The sequence below is a fragment of the Bombina bombina genome, chromosome 6 (assembly GCF_027579735.1).
Source record: "Bombina bombina isolate aBomBom1 chromosome 6, aBomBom1.pri, whole genome shotgun sequence".
Taxonomy (NCBI): Eukaryota; Metazoa; Chordata; class Amphibia; order Anura; family Bombinatoridae; genus Bombina; species Bombina bombina.
Window position 1 is genome coordinate 1041201446 of NC_069504.1, and position 19924 is coordinate 1041221369.

General features: G+C 39.4%; 1 protein-coding gene across 1 annotated transcript in view; it reads right to left on the reverse strand.

Moving 5' to 3' along the window:
• Positions 1 to 513: 513 nt before the first annotated feature.
• Positions 514 to 19924, reverse strand: part of LOC128664108 (potassium voltage-gated channel subfamily KQT member 1-like) — a 327070-nt gene continuing 307659 nt past the window's right edge. Inside the window, exon 18 of the mRNA XM_053718799.1 lies at positions 514 to 4304. Coding sequence (XP_053574774.1) covers positions 4146 to 4304 — 159 coding nt within the window. The 3' untranslated portion in view covers positions 514 to 4145. The remainder of the gene's footprint in view (positions 4305 to 19924) is intronic.

Genomic DNA, 19924 nt, shown 5'->3' on the forward strand with positions numbered 1-19924 from the left:
ACAGAAAATAGAAAAGAGACAGGGAACGGAAACAAAGAAAAGCATCAGACACAAGCGCAGGGGAGAGGTACACAGCTGCAAAACAATTCTTCCGTTTTCATTTGAATGTCTGGCAAAAATGCTAATCAAACAATATCTGGTACAGCCAATCTCGCCTCCATGAATTTGTATTCCACTAAAGAAGAAGACAAAATATCACACAGGTCTCTGTAATATGCAGTGTTAGTAAGAACATTTACTTTTTTATGCTTTTGTATTTTGTCTTTTTTATTCCTTTTTAAGATGTAACCAAGTAACTAACATTATTTATAAGGCAAACCAATTAGGCAGCTTAAACAAAAAGGATTTTTATGAATTTAGTTTATAAAAAACGTAGTCTAACAATGTCCATTCAAATATGAACTTTCAGTTTAGTTTTCCTAACAGACGTTTTCATTTCTCCTTCAGTAAGATGCACACAACATAGAAACCAATGGACAAAGACACTTTGGTAATAATAAATAAAATCAGACATTGTTTTATTGTGGTAACAGTTTACCTTCAAATAGCTTTTATTGAAATTACAAGTGCTATTTAAGCAATATATATATATATTTTTTTTTTTCAAAGCTCAAGAAATCAGTCTGCCAGTTAATACCTTGTTTATGTTACAAATCTCCAGCTTGTAACAGTTATGTGTACTGAGAAATGTGCTGAGGATTGAATAATATTGGCGGGGGATATGTTTAGCAGTAATTTGTTCAGTTTTCTAGTCCAATCATAGCATAATTAGTATCATAACTGACCAATAAGAATGCAGTATAGGTAATGGGCCATTCCATTTTAACTTAACCTGTAGATGCTACTAGGAAAAAAAATGGAAAAAAAAGCATTTAAAATAAATTAGTTTTATTTCCTAAAAGCTAATTTAGGGGAGTTTGCAATTACAAGGGTTGGGCAAAATAATGTGAACACAATGAGGCCCATTTATCAAGCTCCTAAAGGAGCTTGAGGGCCCGTGTTTCTGGTGAGTCTTCAGACTCACCAGAAACAGCGGTTATGAAGCAGCGGTCTAAAGACCGCTGCTCCATAACCCTGTCCGCCTGCTCTGAGCAGGCGGACAGGAATTGCCACAATTCAACCCGATCGAGTACGATTGGTTGATTGACACCTCCCTGCTGGCGGCCGCGAGTCTGCAGGGGTGGCGTTGCACCAGAAGCTCTTGTGAGCTGCTGGTGCAATGCTGAATACGGAGAGCGTATTGCTATCCACATTCATTTGATAATTCGGCCTCTATTAGTATAGGGGTTATTTGTGTAGGCTACGGTAAAAAAATAAAACAAATTTTGTGATTATATTTTGTTCGTCTTTGTCTATATTCTCTTGACTATATGGCAGTGTATTACAAGTTGTGTTCAGGAGTGGTTACTATAAGCTGTCAGTGAAATGGGTGACTTGTCAGACTTCCAAAGAGGACAAATTGTGGGAGACCATTTAGCAGGAGTGTCTATAACCATAAGAGCTTAACTTCTTGGTGTTTCAAGAGCAACAGTTTCCACAGCTATGACTGCATACACAAAACATGGCAAGATTTCATTGACAAAGTAGAATAGTGGGAGAAAACTGAAACTGAGTGATAGGGACAATTGGACACTAACAAGGATTTTGTCAAACCAACACAGAACTACTAAATCAAAAGTGAAAGCAGAAATCAAAATCCACCTTGAAGACCCTGTTTAAAAAAAACAGTCTACAGAGAACTTCAAAAGCCAACATCCATGGAAGAGCTGCAATTTCTAAACTTTTAATCTTACACTAAAATGCGAAAAGAATGGTGTAATGATCATAAAACCTGGACAGATGAAGACTGGAAAAGAGTGATATGGTACGATGTGTCAATTACATCATTCCCAACAGAAGGTCAGACTTATGTATGGAGATCCCCCAGGGAAGCTTTGTTTGTCTGGTTCCAACTGTCAAACATGGGGATGGATCTGTGATAACTCAGGGGACCATATCTTGTTATTAAGCTGGTCCCATCATTACCCTAAATGGTTAAGTTACTGCCAGCAAGTACTTGGACATTCAAGGTGTTCAGGTGCATCCTATCATCCAGATTTTGTTTCCCAACAATGATGCAATTTTTCAAGATGATAGTTTACCAAAACACATTCTGCCAGAACAGTTCTATTTTGGGGGTAGATTTATCATACCCCGGACGGACATGAGTTCCCTATAGCGAATCATGTCCGCCCTGCATAGATAAATGCCGACAGCATACGCTGTTGGCATTTAACATTGCACAAGCAGTTCTGTTGAACTGCTTGTGCAATTCCGCAACCCCTGCAGATTTGCAGCCAATCGTCCGCTAGCAGGGGGTGTCAATCAACCCGATCGTATACGATCTGGTGGATTGCTGTCCGCCACCTCAGAGCTGGCGGACGAGTTAAGGAACAGTGGTCTTAAGACCACCGCTTCTTATCTCCTGTTTCTGGTGAGCCTGAAAGCTTGCGCGGAAACAGTTACATTCAGGGCCATTCGTCCCTTGTTAAATCGGCCCCTTTGTTTTAGCAGCACTAATTTGAAACTTCAACATCTGCCCTGGCCTTATTAATCATCTTTTTTGAATATCTTTAAACCACATTAGACAGTTTTCCCTCTTCTAATCTCTTTAAAGCAACTGGCAAAAGACGAATTGCACAACATTCCACTGGAGACTATGCAAATGTTGTATGAATTTATTGCAAAAAGGTTGGACGTTTTATTACAGGCAAATGGTGGTTCAACACTTTATTAATAAAGTAATATCACCTATTTCCCAGGTGTTCACATTATTTTGTCCAACCCCTGTATATCTCACAAGTATACATACATACTAACATTTTTAATTCAGAAAGGAAGACTTTTACAGAAGTTTTATTTGAATATGTCTGTACTGATGCAAGTTGTTACCTGACTAAGGAAATCAATTTTAGTTGGTTTGATGTACACTCTTTTTTGTTTTTCAAAATACAATTGTAATGGTTGTACAATTTTTTTCCATTGCTTGTGGGTTGGTCAGGAAATGAAAATATGTGACAAATTTAAATTCTGTAGAAAGACTTTTCTTGCAAGTTATTTTTGGACTTAACATAGTAAAGGTCTAGTGCTGATACTAAAATGTATTTACACGCTCAGTGTGTTTCTCACAAATGCTTACTACTGCTAGAGAAACAGCATATGTCAAATGGTGTAAATATAATGAGGTTATACTGTGACTACCTGCAGTAAAAATAAGGCACATGATTCTAAAAAAATACTAAGTGCCATATGTGTTGGTTGGTGCATACTTGAGTTGCTTAATGTTGCTGTTATATGCGTGTCCTGCTTGACAGCAAATCTCAAGGTTCTAATTCAGAGGCAGTGCTGTAGTAGGCTGTATATGCACGTCACACAAAGAGTGTGTGTGCTTTATTTGTACATAGTTGTGACTGAGTGTATTGTCTGTACAACAATAAATATTCACCAGTCTGCAGGCAGGACATCAGCTGTGTTCCACTGTACATATAAATTCTCTTGGATTGCCAGACTGAGCATAAATGGATTTCACGTAACTGAGCCATAATTTGTGTCACATATATATCAGCGCTGAGCAGTATGGGTACAGGATACATATATATCTATGACTTTTTGTGCCTAGTGAAATCATGACTAGCATGTAAACCCATTGCTTCCAACAAACATTTGCTTAAGTAAAGAATTTTCCACCGCCCCCCCTCATTCTTGCTTTGGCAGCCAAAATTTCAACTCACAGAATATAAGCAGGTAATCAACTGCATTTCTGACATCTAGGCAACTGCCAACTTTGCCTGGTAACAAACCCTACCATGTATACACCAGGGGGGGATGTACATGCTCTTTGTACAAGCATGGATAGTAGGGGAGCTATGTCTTCTGAACGAGCTGAGTGAGGCAATAGTTCTCATTATGGTGTATGTGTAGTAAACATCTCTTGTGTGGTAGATATGACACTCACAAGGCTGTGTATGGAGGAGATGTCTCTAAGGAGACATCTCTCAAAAAGCATTGAGATATTTCCCAGGTAATCATATCTTATTTCCGCAAGTGCTGATTTTTAATCTGCCACCAGACAGTCATTGTTGTTTAACAAAGGATGGCAGTTGCTGTTAGTTCCTGTGGCTGGGTGTGGGTGAGCTGTGTGAGGGATGTAGCCGGTGGGGAGCTGGGGAGACTGGCTGACGAGGGAGCAGCTGATCCTCCTCTGGCACCATTTGAGCGCGGAAGACATGCAGTATTTCATCCAGCTTGTGATCCATATGAGTCACCTGTAGAGAACAGATAATGCGACTTACTGTGATATCAGAGTAGTCTGTAATATAAATAATGAACATATAATTATATGGAATTCCATCACAACACTCTGAGACTTCACTGATAAATGTGTGTGAGAGCGAGAACAAGAGTGTGACTTGAGTAATGAAACCTGAAAATAACAGAAGACAATTCCTTTAAAAGATATTAAAAGACAAAATATAAAATAAAGTTTAAATACGGTAGAAAAGAGGGGAAGAAATAATGCCATAGATTTGGTTACAATATAATATAATGAACTAGTATTAAAACAGTGAAACAGAAAGTAGAAGTGGTTAATTCAAAAGCTGGATATCATCACTCTCAAAGCACACAGCAAGTTTCAAAATGAAATATCATCTATTATTCTTGGGTGTTTCTCAGTCTGAAGAAAATACCAATGTTACTTTTTACTTTGTGCACTTCAGGATTGATTTGTTCTGAATATTCTGATTCGAGTAATTAAGCTACTATGGGCTCATTTCCATTGAGCAGTAGAAAATGGAGCCGCAAGCTACCAAAGTTGTCGACAACTAAAAAGTAGTTTATGGCTCCATTTTAGTACTAGGTTTCCATTGAAATATTTTGTGCATTTTGTGCAGTCGCTCTTTTTATGTAGGTGTAAGTTATCATTGTGTTATCGTTATATGTAAATACATAATAAATATTACATATTAAAAACATTTCTACATTGAATGCTGGGTGTAAATTTTTTCAATGTATCGAAAGCCTCTTTTAGTGTATTAACAGCGTGTGGTGGTGATGTCATCGCCACACGTCTCTTCTCCTCTGAAGCTGGTCAGGATCTCCTGTGGCGGGAATTCTGCGCCTATGTAAGTTGCTCACTTTCTACCTATCACTGCCCAAGTATAGGTGTTACTGTGTGTGCTCCTGGGTGCTATTATCTTTATGTGCTGTATTGATATAATGTTACTGGACTCTGCCTGTTGGACTACTCTGCTTGCTTAACCCTAAAGTACTGGATTGCCATAACGTTACTGAACTCTGCCTGTCTGACAACTCTGCTTGCTTAACCTCTAAAGTATGGGATTGCCATAACTTTACTGAACTCTGCCTGTTTGACTACTCTGCTTGCTTAACCCCTAAAGTACTGGATTGCCATAACGTTATTGAACTCTGCCTATCTGACTTCCGTGCTTGCTTAACCCCTAAAGTTCTGGATTGCCATACTGTTGCTGAACTCTGCCTGTCTGACCATTCTATTGCTTTATTTCTGAACTGTTATATCACTGGATTCTGTTGTTACTGATTCCTGCCTGTTTCCGGTCCTTCTATTGGTTTATCCTTTAACTGCACTAACGCTGGATTTCCCTCCTTTTGCCGCCAAAGACTACCCTGCCTACTGTGAGTACCGCTTACCTCATTTTGCAAACTTTTTCTGCTCTGGGTTATTCCCTATCATTTCAGCTTGACGCCAGGATAAGAAGACTACTGGCCAAGTTTGGTCTGATAGTGGAATATCCCACAAACATTACATTATACTTGGGCCATGGACCAAAATTAGGTAGCAAGAGCGGTTTATCTCCAAGGACAGATGTTGGGAACTCATACCGTACAATTGCCGAGTGTGGATTCTAAACTAGAGGCTATAACCCCTAAGCTCTCCTCACTACTTGCAGTGAAGGATACCGTTCCTTGAAAGACAAGGCCCTGGCCTGGATCTTCCCCCTTTTGGAACAGAACACTCAACTCCTGAATGATGCTGATGCTTTCATTTCTGCATTATCTTCTGTGTTTGGGACTTCTGGCCGTGCTTCAGCTGCAGAAAACTGTCTCCTGGATCTCTGCCAGAGCAATAGAACTGTGGCACAATATGCCATCGAGTTTCGCACCTTGACACTTGAGACCAGTTGGGATGGCAGTGCTCTCAAGGCAGCCTTTAGGAGAGGTTTGCATGAATGCATAAAGGATGAACTTACGTATTGTGATGTTCCTTTTTTCCTTGGATGACTTTATAACACTTTGTATCAGTCTAGATTCTTCCAGGAAAGACAAGCTGAGAGAGACAGAACTTGTAGAATCCTTACCTCTCGTCCACCTACTTGTCCGGTCTCTACACTATCCTCTACCCCCTCAGCACCTCCAGTAACATATGGATCTCTCCTCCTTCAAACCCACAGAGTCTGAAAGACAGAGAAGAAGGAGATTGAGACTATGCTTTTATTGTGGTTCTAATTCCCACCAACTAAAGAATTGTGATATTCAGCCGGGAAAAGCCAATGCTTAGAGGGTAATACTGGGGTACGGTCAGTGTGCAACCACTACAGCCAGTGTTCTACCTGAGAAGAGGGGGAGTCGCTAGAGGCTGACATCATCCAAACGCAGCCCGAGGTCAGCTCAGAGAGGTCAGGCAAGGTGCAAAGCCTCATGAAATGGGAACCAACCGCTGAGAAATCAAAGTCAAAAGAAGGTCGGACAACGGGTCAGAGATAAAGTGCAAAAAGGTTTATTTGGGTAATAAAACCTTGGCAGACATAGACAAGTGAATGGGCTGATGCGTTCCATGCCCCCTAGTGGCGCTTAATCATAGACTCAATTGTGAAGCTAAACATACATCTTTAAATAGGGCTATAATTGCACTTACATTTGCCAATACTTCAGACAGCAAAGTGCACAAAATACACACACAAAAAACAGAGAAATATTTACAGCTTACATATTAGCTGAAGCCTGGTTCATTAGAGACGTTATATTAAGTAATACTGTCAAACTACAACTATCTACATTAAATGATGCTTGTAGCTACAACTTTAAATGTAATTTCAATTACAATTCCAAATATCATTTTCAATGATAGACTGGGATAGATTATAGTTTATCCAGGATTCTAAATACTCACATAACCATAAAGGTAAAACAGTAATGCATAGTTTCATAACTCATTCTCATAAACACAAAATTAGAAGACACTGGTTCAAAATATACATAAAGAATAGACATAGCACAAACCTATATGTCATCAAATTTCATTCAACATTGTCACTACTAAAGAAGTTAGTGTGAACACAAATACCCCTAAATCACTAATAGTGTTAATGAATAAATGGTCTAAGCATCCTTTTTTGCAATTGGGGATTCTTGTTTTTAATTTATAAATCCAGTAGAGTTCTTTTTTGTCTAAAATGTTGTTCTTATTACCTCCCCTAACTGGCATCCTAGCCAAATCAATGGCTTTTATAGAAAAATTACCTACATTTGTGAAATGCATACTGTTGAAATGCTGAGCCACAGTCAAATCTTAATTATAGTTCTTAACATCATTAAAATGTTCATGTGCCTCATGCCCATTTGTCTTGTCGTTTTACCAACATATTAGCAGTGGCAAATCAGCCATTTCAACAAGTATACCACAAATGTGGTTTTACAGTTTGCATAAAAATCAATGTTATAAATACAGTTGTCTACTGATGACTTGAAGGTAACATTAGTGTCTAACATATCACTGGTCAGACAACCCCTGCCACCACACTTGCGATTGCCCTTGGTATTTAACCATGTACTATTTTTCCGTGGGGTACCTCTAAGCATGATCACTACTAAATCCCCTCACTCCTCTTGGATCCTGGTATCTTTTACCCTTACCTTCCTTCAGAATTCTGTTCACGCTCAAGCCTTCATTGATTCAGGGGCAGCTGGACATTTTTTGGATTACGGATTTATGATTTAGGCAGGGTTGCCTCTTCTGCAGAAAAGACATTCACCTAGATTACGAGTTTTGCATCAGGGTTAAAAAGCAGCGTTGAGAGGTCCCAACGCTGCTTTTTAACGCCCGCTGGTATTACAAGTCTTGCAGGTACAGGTGTACCGCTCACTTTTTTGTCCAGACTTGGAAATACAGCAAATCCACTTACGTCAATTGCGTATCCTATTTTTTCAATGGGACTTGCATAGCACCGGTATTACGAGTCTGACCAAAAGTGAACGGTAGACCCTCTCCTGTCAAGACTGGTACCGCAGTTTAAAGTCAGTAGTTAAGAGTTTTACACTACAACGCCGTAGCAGAAAACTCCTAACTAAAGTGCTAAAAAGTACACTAACACCCATAAACTACTTATTAACCCCTAAAACGAGGCCCCCCCCCCCCCACATCGCAAGCACTAAAATAAAATTTTTAACCCCTAATCTGTCAAATTGGACATCGCCGCCACTATAATAAACATATTAACCCCTAAACCGCCGCACTCCCGCATTGCCAACACTATTTAAATATTATTAACCCCTAATCTGCTGGCCCTAACATCGTCGCAACCTACCTACATTTATTAACCCCTAATCTGCCGCCCCCAACGTCGCCGCCACTATATTAAATGTATTAACCCCTAAATCTAAGTCTAACCCTAACCCTAACACCCGCTAACTTAAATATAATTACAATAAATCTAAATATAATTACTACAATTCACTAAATTATTCCTATTTAAAACTAAATACTTACCTATAAAAGAAACCCTAAGCTAGCTACAATATAACTAACATTGTAGCTAGGGTAAGGTTTATTTCTATTTTACAGGCAACTTTGTATTTATTTTAACTAGGTAAAATAGTTATTAAATAGTTATTAACCATTTAATAACTACCTAGTTAAAATAAAGACAAATTTACCTGTAAAATAAAACCTAACCTAAGTACGAAAACCCCCCCACTAAATTACAGAAAATAATAAAATAATTACAAGATTTTTAAACTAATTACACCAAATCTAATCCCCCTAACAAAATAAAAAAAGCCCTCCAAAATAAAAAAAAGCCCTACCCTACACTAAATTACAAATAGCCTTTAAAATGGCCTTTTGCGGGACATTGCCCCAAAGTAATCAGCTCTTTTACCTGTAAAAAAAATACAATTCCCCCCCAACATTAAAAACCACCACCCACACAACCAACCTTACTCTAAAACCCACCCAATCCCCCCTTAAAAAACCTAACATTAAACCCCTTGAAGATCACCCTACTGTGAGACGTCTTCACCCAAGCCGGGCAGAAGTGGTCCTCCAGGCGAGCAGAAGTCTTCATCCAAGCCGGGAAGAAGAGGTCCTCAAGACGGGCAGAAGTCTTCATCCAGATGGCATTTTCTATCTTCATCCATCCGGCACGGAGCGGGTCCATCTTCAAGACATCTGACGCGGAGCATCCTTCTCGGCCAGCGACTACCCGACGAATGAAGGTTCCTTTAAGTGATGTCATCCAAGATGGCGTCCCTTCAGTTCCGATTGGCAGATAGAATTCGATCAGACAATCGGAATTAAGGTAGGAGAAATCCTATTGGCTGATGCAATCAGCCAATAGGATTGATCTTGAATTCTATTGGCTGTTCCAATCAGCCAATAGAATGCGAGCTTAATCCTATTGGCTGATTGGATCAGCCAATAGGATTGAACTTCAATCCTATTGCCTGATTGCAACAGCCAATAGGATTTTTCCTACCTTAATTCCGATTGGCTGATAGAATTCTATCAGCCAATCAGAATTGAAGGGACAACATCTTGGATGACGTCAGTTAAAGGAACCTTCATTCGTCGGGTAGTCGTCGGCCGAGAAGGATGCCCATTTGGAGGACCTCTTCTGCCCGGCTTGGATGAAGACTTCTGCCTGTCTGGAGGACCACTTCTAACCGGTTGGGTGAAGAGGTCTCACGGTAGGGTGATCTTCAAGGGGTTAGTGTTAGGTTTTTTTAAGGGGGGATTGAGTGGGTTTTAGAGTAGGGTTGGTTGTGTGGGTGGTGGGCTTTAATGTTGGGGGGGGTTGTATTTTTTTTACAGGTAAAAGAGCTGATTACTTTGAGGCAATGCCCCGCAAAAGGCCCTTTTAAGGGCTATTTGTAATTTAGTGTAGGGTAGGGCTTTTTTTTATTTTGGGCGGCTTTTTTATTTTGTTAGGGGGATTAGATTAGGTGTAATTAGTTTAAAAATCTTGTAATTATTTTATTATTTTCTGTAATATAGTGTTTTTTTTGTACTTTAGATAATTTTTTAAATTGTAATTAATTGCATTTAGTTTAGGTAATTCATTTAAATATAGTGTAGTGTTAGGTGTAATTGTAACTTAGGTTAGGTTAGGTTTTATTTTACAAGTAAATTTGTCTTTATTTTAACTAGGTTGTTATTAAATAGTTAATAACTATTTAATAACTATTGTACCTAGTTAAAATAAATACAAAGTTGCCTGTAAAATAAAAATAAACCCTAGTTATATTGTAGCTTGTTTAGGGTTTATTTTATAGGTAAGTATTTAGTTTTAAATAGGAATTATTTAGGTAATAATAGTAATTTTATTTAGATTTATTGAAATTATATTTAAGTTGGGGGGGTTAGGGTTAGACTTAGGTTTAGGGGTTAATAACTTTATTATAGTGGTGGCGATGTTGTGGACGGCAGATTAGGGGTTAATAAATGTAGTCAGGTTGTGGCGACATTGGGGGCAGCAGATTAGGGGTTAATAAATATAATGTAGGGTGTAATTGTAACTTAGGTTAGGTTTTATTTTACAAGTTAATGTGTCTTTATTTTAACTAGGTAGTTATTAAATAGTTAATAACTATTTAATAACTATTGTACCTAGTTAAAATAAATACAAAGTTGCCTGTAAAATAAAAATAAACCCTAAGCTAGCTACAATGTAACTATTAGTTATATTGTAGCTAGTTTAGGGTTTATTTTATAGGTAAGTATTTAGTTTTAAATAGGAATTATTTAGGTAATGATAGTAATTTTATTTAGATTTATTGAAATTATATTTAAGTTGGGGGGGTTAGGGTTAGACTTAGGTTTAGGGGTTAATAACTTTATTATAGTGGTGGCGACGTTGTGGACGGCAGATTAGGGGTTAATAAATGTAGTCAGGTTGCGGCGACATTGGGGGCGGCAGATTAGGGGTTAATAAATATAATGTAGGTGGCGGACAGTGCAGGTGTCCGGAGCGGCAGATTAGGGGTGTCATCGATGTCGGGGGCGTCTGATTAGGGGTTAATAAGTGTAAGATTAGGGGTGTTTAGACTCTGGGTTCATGTTAGGGTGTTAGGTGTAGACATAACTTTTATTTCCCCATAGGAATCAATGGGGCTGCGTTAGGAGCTGAACGCTGCTTTTTTGCAGGTGTTAGGATTTTTTTCAGCCGGCTCTCCCCCATTGATTCCTATGGGGAAATCGTGCACGAGCACATTTAGCCAGCTCACCGCTAATGTAAGCAGCGCTGGTATTGAGGTGAGATGTGGAGCTAAATTTTGCTCTTCTCTCACTTTTTTGCGGTTAACGCCAGGTTTGTAAAAACCCGTAATGCCAGTGTTGTCTGTAAGTGAGTGGTGAGTATAAACTGCTCATTAGCAGTGCACAGCTTCTAACGCAAAGCTCGTAATCTAGGTGACAGTCTCAAAATAACTACTCTGGATGGTACTCCCTTTGGTTCAGGGTTAATCCATTTCGAATCAGCACCCTTGACTCTGACTGTGGGAGTCCTTCATACCGAACAGTTGCAGTTTTATGTAATTTATTCCCCAGCACAGCTTGTCATCCTTGGTCTTCCTTGGCTTCGTATACACAATCCACATTTCTACTGGACTGAGGGACAGTTGGCCTCCTGGGGTACTTCCTGCTTCCACTCCTGCCTTGCTAAGGTTACTCCTCTGCTCCGCATCCCCATAGCCAGTCTACTGACCCCTTCAAGCCTTCCCTCAGTATATGCGGATTTCACAAATGTGTTAAAAAAGAAAGCAGCAGACGTGCTGCCATCCCACCATCCTCAAGACTGCAAAATTGACCTCTTTCCTGGAGCCTCACTTCCTAAAGGGAGGACTTATCAACTCTCCAAAGCTGAAACCAAGTCCATGGTGGAGTATATTCAAGAGAACCTAGCTAATGGTTTCATTCGCCCTTCCTCCTCTCCTGCCGGGGCTGGCTTCTTTTTTGTCGGTAAGAAGGATGGTGGGCTCAGACCTTGTATTGACTACAGGGCCTTAAACAACATCACTATCAAGAATCGCTATCCAATTCCTTTGATCGCTGAACTTTATGATTCTCTTCAGAATGCTCGCTACTTCACCAAGCTGGACCTACGTGGGGTGTACAATCTGATTTGTATCTTCCCAGGGCATAAATGGAAGGCTGCCTTCAACACAAGATCAGGGCATTTGTCAACGATGTCTTCTGTGACCTCCTCAATCGCACTGTCATAGTCTACCTAGATGATATCCTTATTTTCTCCTCCATCCTGGAGGAGCATCATGAACACGTGAGACAGGTACTTCTACATCTTAGAGACAATTCTCTGGTAGCCAAACTGGAGAAATGTAAGTTTGATCAAGTTCAGATCCAATTCCTTGGCTATGTCATCTCAAAGGAAGGTTTTACATGAATCCTTCTAAGCTCATCACAGTTCTGGAATGGCCTCAACCACCTTCATTAAAGGAACTACAGAGATTCTTGGGGTTCTCCAATTATTACCACAGGTTTATAAAGAACTTTTCTCAATTAGTCGCTCCACTCACTGAGTTGACAAAACGGAACAAGGACTGTAAACATTGGCCTCCTGAAGCCATAGATGCCTTCTCTCTTCTGAAAAAGCCTTTTGTTCTGCTCCTGTGCTCCACCATCCTGATCCTGACCTGAAGTTCACTTTAGAGGTTGATGTCTCCAAGATAGGAGCTGGAGCAGTTCTGACCCAAAAGGATCCTTCGACCTCCAAGTTGCACCCTGTAGCCTTTTTCTCTAAACACTTTTCCCCTGCAGAGAGGAATTACGACCTGGTAATCGTGAACTCTTAGCCATTAAGATGGCCCTGACTGAATGGCGTCATTGGCTAGAGGGTACCGCCAATCCCATTCAGATTCTCACTGACCACAAGAATCTGACATACCTAGAGACAGCTCATCGACTCAATCCTCAACAGGCCAGGTGGACCTTGTTCTTTTCCTGTTTTAACTTTGTGGTCTCTTATATTCCAAAGACCAAAAACAAGAAGGCTGACGCCCTTTCCCGTCAGTTTCCTAAGTCTAGTGATTCCTCTGAAGCTCCTATTGAACACATCATACCCCCTCCTGTGTGGTTGCTCAACTGAATACCCCTCCTCCTCAAAGACTGCAACGTGCCCAGTCTAGAAAGCCTCCTGAAGCCCCCGTGGTTCCCGATATCTTCTTTGTACCTCTGAACCTACACACTGATGTGCTATCCTGGGCTCATGATAGTAAACTTTCAGGACATCCAGGTTTGACAAGGACTTTTAAGCTTCTTTCCCGACAAAGTACTGGATTGCCATAATGTTACTGAACTCTGCCTGTCTGACTTCCCTGCTTGCTTAACTCCTAAATTTCTGGAGTGCCATACTGTTGCTGAACTCTGCCTGTCTGACCACTCTGCCTGCTTAACCCTTGAACTATTGGATTGCTATACTATTACCGAACTCTGCTTGCCTGACCATTCTATTGGTTTATCCCTGAACTGTTATATCACTGGATTCCGTTGTTACAGATTCCTGCCTGTTTCCGGTCCTTCTATTGGTTTATCCTTGAACTGCCATACCGCTGGATTTCCCTCCTTTTGCTGCCAAAGACTACCCTGCCTACTGTGAGTACCGCTTACCTCAAACTTTCTTTGCTCTGGGTTATTCCCTATAATTTCAGCTTGACGCTGGGATAAGAAGACTACTGGCCAAGTTTGGTCTGATAATGGAATATCCCAAAAGCATTACAAGCTTAAAGGGACAGTCAAGTCAAAATTAAACTTTCATGATTCAGATAGGGCAAGTGATTTTAAACAACTTTCCAATTTACTTTTATCGTCAAATTTGCTTAGGTATTCTTTGTTGAAAGTTCAATCTTGGTAGGCTCCTATGCTAATTATTTTCTAAGCCCTTGAAGGTCACCTCTTATCTCAGTGCATTTTGACAGTTTTTCACTGCTAGAAAACATTAGTTCATGTGTGCCATATAGATAAAATTGTGCTCACTCCTGTGGAGATACCTATGAGCCAGCACTGATTGGCTAAAATGCAAGTCAAATGAACTGAAATAAGGGGGCAGACTGCAAAGGCTTAGATACAAGGTAATCACAGAAGTAAAAAGTATAATGTATTACTATAACCGTGTTGGTTATAAAAAACTGGGGAATGGGTAATAAAGAGATTTTCTATCTTTTTAAACAATAAAAAATCTGAAGTAGACTGTCCCTTTAATATTGGCTAACATTTTAGCCAGTTAGTGGTAAATAAAATCAGCCAGGTGATGCACCCGCTAAAGAGGTCCTGCGGAGAACATTGACATTGGATGGAGGCAGGGTCATGGGTGTTCTGCATGCATGACTGGCCGTAAGGGGTATGCCTGGCTCTCTGGAGGCATGGCTAGGTGGAAAGAAGAACTATTATTTAACTTTCCATAAGCACAACAAGGTGCAACTTAAAAGATCAGAAGGTTTTGCACCCATATAGCACAGCCCATAGACCTCACTCCAAAATTCCCTTACAAAGTGCCTTGCATGACTTTACTGTGCATGAGATTCATAAGTATCCTTATGACCTTTTTGAAATTCTTTTAAAATTCTACAATCTTGACCTCTTCAGACCCTATTTTGGCCTCTATTGATATGTATACATATATGTTAGCTCAGGTTTTTAAATGTAAGAAGATTTTATATAAGCTCAGTTCATAATAATAAAAATGTTTTTGCTTTTTGTTTGTTGATTAAAAAGTACCAAAATACAGCTCAAACTGCACTAAAAAGTATTGTATTTTGAGTATATGTTTTATAATTAGAATGTTTTGATTGCAAGAAACATTCTAAAAAAAATTTAAAAAATTGTTAATTATAAATTTACTGAGAAGGATAAAAGAATAATCGTAAAGAAGTCCAGGATTGATATGATTGTAAATTAATAACACCCTTGCACTCAAATTAAATAGGTTTTCATCATCAATATAGAATCAGTTAGCTGTCGTTTTATTTTTGCACTGTAGGTTTTTAATCTTTGAAAGTCTGTGAACCCTTTAAAAACTTGAAATATGTCTATTTCCTATACTGTTTGTGTGCATTTTCCTCTTATACCATACACAGTTTTTGCCTAAACAGATTGAAATGATTTATAAAATTCATGTTTTTATATTGTAAAATATGTGTCTGTGTATTTGAACATCATATAAGAATACAGAAAGAGAAGTGCTCTACCAAAAACGAACAACAGCTCAGTAGCTTGTTCTTTGGCGAGTTTCCACCTAGGAGGAGCCTCTTTTAGCCCAATTGTGCTTTTCAAAAAGGAGAACTTTCCTGAAGTATATCAGTCTGATCTCACCAAGTAATCTCAGTCCAGTCCCAAAATACCAGGTAATACATTACAGTAAATATATATAAAAATAAATAAATAATTAAAGATGTATACACACGTGTAGAATATGATGGTTACCATTTCTGAGTTTGAATAGCAGCCATTATAAGTGCTATTAGTAGAGATCTACAATTTTTCAAGCTGGTATGACAAGAAATTCCATATTTTAGCTATATTCAACTACAAGTAGGATATGGTTGATTAATAATAATTCCCTTTGAGAAAGACTGTTTAAGCCTAGAACAAACAAGACAAGAATTTTTTTTTATTAACTTGGGAGTGTGTTGAAGCTAATATGTTCAGTGAGATTTAAAGGAACATAATATCTATATGGTTAATCACTTGAAAGTAATTCAGCATATCTATGTAAAAAATATATTTTACCTAAAAATGTCCTCAGTAGCCACATCCTATTGTAAAGGGACTTTATGCAGCAAATCTGGATGCTAGTACCAGGACTTGCAAGGGACGATGCATCTGGTATATGCAAGCACAGTCACTTAGATTCAGCATGTGAGTCTCATGTCGCTTTAAGACTGAACAAGTATAACAGACATGGAAATAAGGATCTTGCTGAACACATCCATACCAACCCCGGTAAAATGCTTACTGGGCTGTAACAATATATATAAATGAGATTTAATTGTAAGTTGTGATGTGTGGAGCACTGAGATATATAACAAACCAGTTCAAAGGATGCAGTCACGACTTTCACTGCAAACTCAAATTTTATGTGACTGTTCCACATAAACATTTTACATAAGCTAAACAATTTAGGGGTCTCAAAGAAAATGCAAATGTGTGATAGCTTTGGGATAATATACAGGTTCTAGTAACTGAGAGGGGAATCAACTAGTTTGCTAAACATTGTCGACAATGTGTTCACTCAGATAGAATACATACTGGTATGGGGGCAGTAAACCTTCTCTAACTGATATAGGAGATAGTACCAGCTGGACCACCATGCTTTTGGTACATGCCCATGAGCACAATGTCTACCCTCAAAACAAATCATATAAAATCTAAATGCACCTATGTGAGTTGCAGGGGTAATAGACAGCAGAATAAGTATTAAACAACAATGTTAAAACAGCAAACACTTAACTGCAATAATAAATAAGCATTGTTTCTCAACCTGTGTTACATGTACCCTTGGAAGTACTCGGAGCATTTGCAAGGGGTACTCAGTTTCCAAGTTCTGCCCTCAAGCACCGCTAACCGAACAGATTCTATTCCCTGCATGGGCTAGTCAGCTAACTCACTAGATAGTTTATATTACAAAACGCATGAAATTGCTATGAAAATAAAGGATTTAAGTTTCTATTTAGACTTAAAGGGACACTAAACCTAATTTCTCTTGTTAAGTGTATCAAGTCCACGGATCATCCATTACTTATGGGATATTAACTCCTCCCCAACAGGAAGTGCAAGAGGATTCACCCAGCAGAGCTGCTACAAAGCTCCTCCCCTAACTGCCATTACCAGTCATTCTCTTGCACCCAACGAATAGATAGGATGTGTGAGAGGACTGTGGTGATTATACTTAGTTTCATACCTTCAATCAAAAGTTTGTTATTTTATAATAGCACCGGAGTGTGTTATTCCTTCTCTGGTAGAATTTGAAGAAGAATCTACCTGAGTTTTTCTATGATTTTAGCCGGAGTAGTTAAGATCATATTGCTGTTTCTCGGCCATCTGAGGAGAGGTAAACTTCAGATCAGGGGACAGCGGGCAGATTAATCTGCAAAGAGGTATGTAGCAGCTTATTATTTTCTGACAATGGAATTGATGAGAAAATTCTGCCATACCGATATAATGTAAACTCAGCCTTAAATGCAGTAGCAGCAACTGGTATCAGGCTGTCATGTATGTATATTTTACACTTCAGTATTCTGGGGAATGGCACTTCACTGGAATTATACTGTATGCATAAAACTTTAGCCTAATTTGCAGGGACTAGCAACAGGCTTTTTAATAACACTCAATTTATTAATGTTAAACGTTTTTTGCTGGCATGTAAAATCGTTTAATTTTCTGAGGTACTGGGTGAAAAAATGTTTTGGGCACTATTTTTTCCACTTGGCAGTCGTTTTATTTAATTTATGACAGTTTACTGATCTCTCTCACTGTTATGTGTGAGGGGGAGGGACCTTTTTTGGTGCTTTTGCTACGCATCAAAAAATTCAGTCAGATGTTTATTGTCTTCCCTGCATGATCCGGTTCATCTCTACAGAACTCAGGGGTCTTCAAAACTTGTTTTGAGGGAGGTAATCACTCACAGCAGAGCTGTGAGATTGTAGTTGACTGTGATAAAAAAACGTTTATTTCTGTATTTTTTTTTATTTTTTTTTCTGCTATCAGGGTTAGTTATCCTTTGCTAATGGGAGCAATCCTTTGCTAAAATTGTGTTTTTTACAAAGATTTGATGCTATAACTTTTCAGTTTATTAATTTTCAACTGTCATAACTTTTTCTGTGCTTCTTATAGGCACAGTACTTTTTCATATTATAGTAAATTACTTGAAAAGTATTTCCAAGTTGCTAGTTTATTTGCTAGTGTGTTAAACATGTCTGATTCAGAGGAAGATATCTGTGCTATATGTGCTAAAGCCAAAGTGGAGCCCAATAGAAATTTATGTACTAACTGTATTGATGCTACTTTAAATAAAAGTCAATCTGTACAAATTGAACATATTTCACCAAACAACGAGGGGAGAGTTATGCCGACTAACTCGCCTCACGTGTCAGTACCTGCATCTCCCGCTAGGGAGGTGCGTGATATTGTAGCGCCGAGTACATCTGGGCGGCCATTACAAATCACATTACAGGATATGGCTACTGTTATGACTGAAGTTTTGGCTAAATTACCAGAACTAAGAGGTAAGCGTGATCACTCTGGGGTGAGAACAGAGTGCGCTGATAATATTAGGGCCATGTCAGACACTGCGTCACAATTTGCAGAACATGAGGACGGAGAGCTTCATTCTGCGGGTGACGGTTCTGATCAGAACAAACTGGATTCAGATATTTCAAATTTAAAATTTAAGCTGGAAAACCTCCGTGTATTACTAGGGGAGGTGTTAGCGGCTCTGAATGATTGTAACACAGTTGCAATACCAGAGAAAATGTGTAGGTTGGATAAATATTTTGCGGTACCGGTGAGTACTGACGTTTTTCCTATACCTAAGAGACTTACTGAAATTGTTACTAAGGAGTGGGATAGACCCGGTGTGCCGTTCTCACCCCCTCCGATATTTAGAAAGATGTTTCCAATAGACGCCACCACACGGGACTTATGGCAAACGGTCCCTAAGGTGGAGGGAGCAGTTTCTACTTTAGCTAAGCGTACCACTATCCCGGTGGAGGATAGCTGTGCCTTTTCAGATCCAATGGATAAAAAGTTAGAGGGTTACCTTAAGAAAATGTTTGTTCAACAAGGTTTTATATTGCAACCTCTTGCATGCATTGCGCCTGTCATGGCTGCAGCAGCATTTTGGTTTGAGTCTCTGGAAGAGACACTTGAATCAGCTCCATTAGATGAGATTACACACAAGCTTAAAGCCCTTAAGTTAGGTAACTCATTTATTTCAGATGCCGTAGTACATTTAACTAAACTTACGGCTAAGAATTCCGGATTCGCCATTCAGGCACGCAGAGCACTGTGGCTAAAATCCTGGTCAGCTGACGTTACTTCTAAATCTAAATTGCTTAATATACCTTTCAAAGGGCAGACCTTATTCGGGCCCGGGTTGAAAGAAATTATCGCTGACATTACAGGAGGTAAAGGCCATGCCCTGCCTCAAGACAGAGCCAAACCTAAGGCTAGACAGTAATTTTCGTTCCTTTCGTAATTTCAAAGCAGGAGCAGCATCAACTTCCTCTGCACCAAAACAGGAAGGAGCTGTTGCTCGCTACAGACAAGGCTGGAGACCTAACCAGTCCTGGAACAAGGACAAGCAGGCCAGGAAACCTGCTGCTGCCCCTAAGACAGCATGAATCGAGGGCCCCCGATCCGGGAACGGATCTAGTGGGGGGCAGACTTTCTCTCTTCGCCCAGGCTTGGGCAAGAGATGTCCAGGATCCCTGGGCGTTAGAGATCATATCTCAGGGATACCTTCTAGACTTCAAATTCTCTCCCCCAAGAGGGAGATTTCATCTGTCAAGGTTGTCAACAAACCAAATAAAGAAAGAGGCGTTTCTACGCTGCGTACAAGATCTTTTATTAATGGGAGTGATCCATCCGGTTCCGCGGTCGGAACAAGGACAAGGGTTT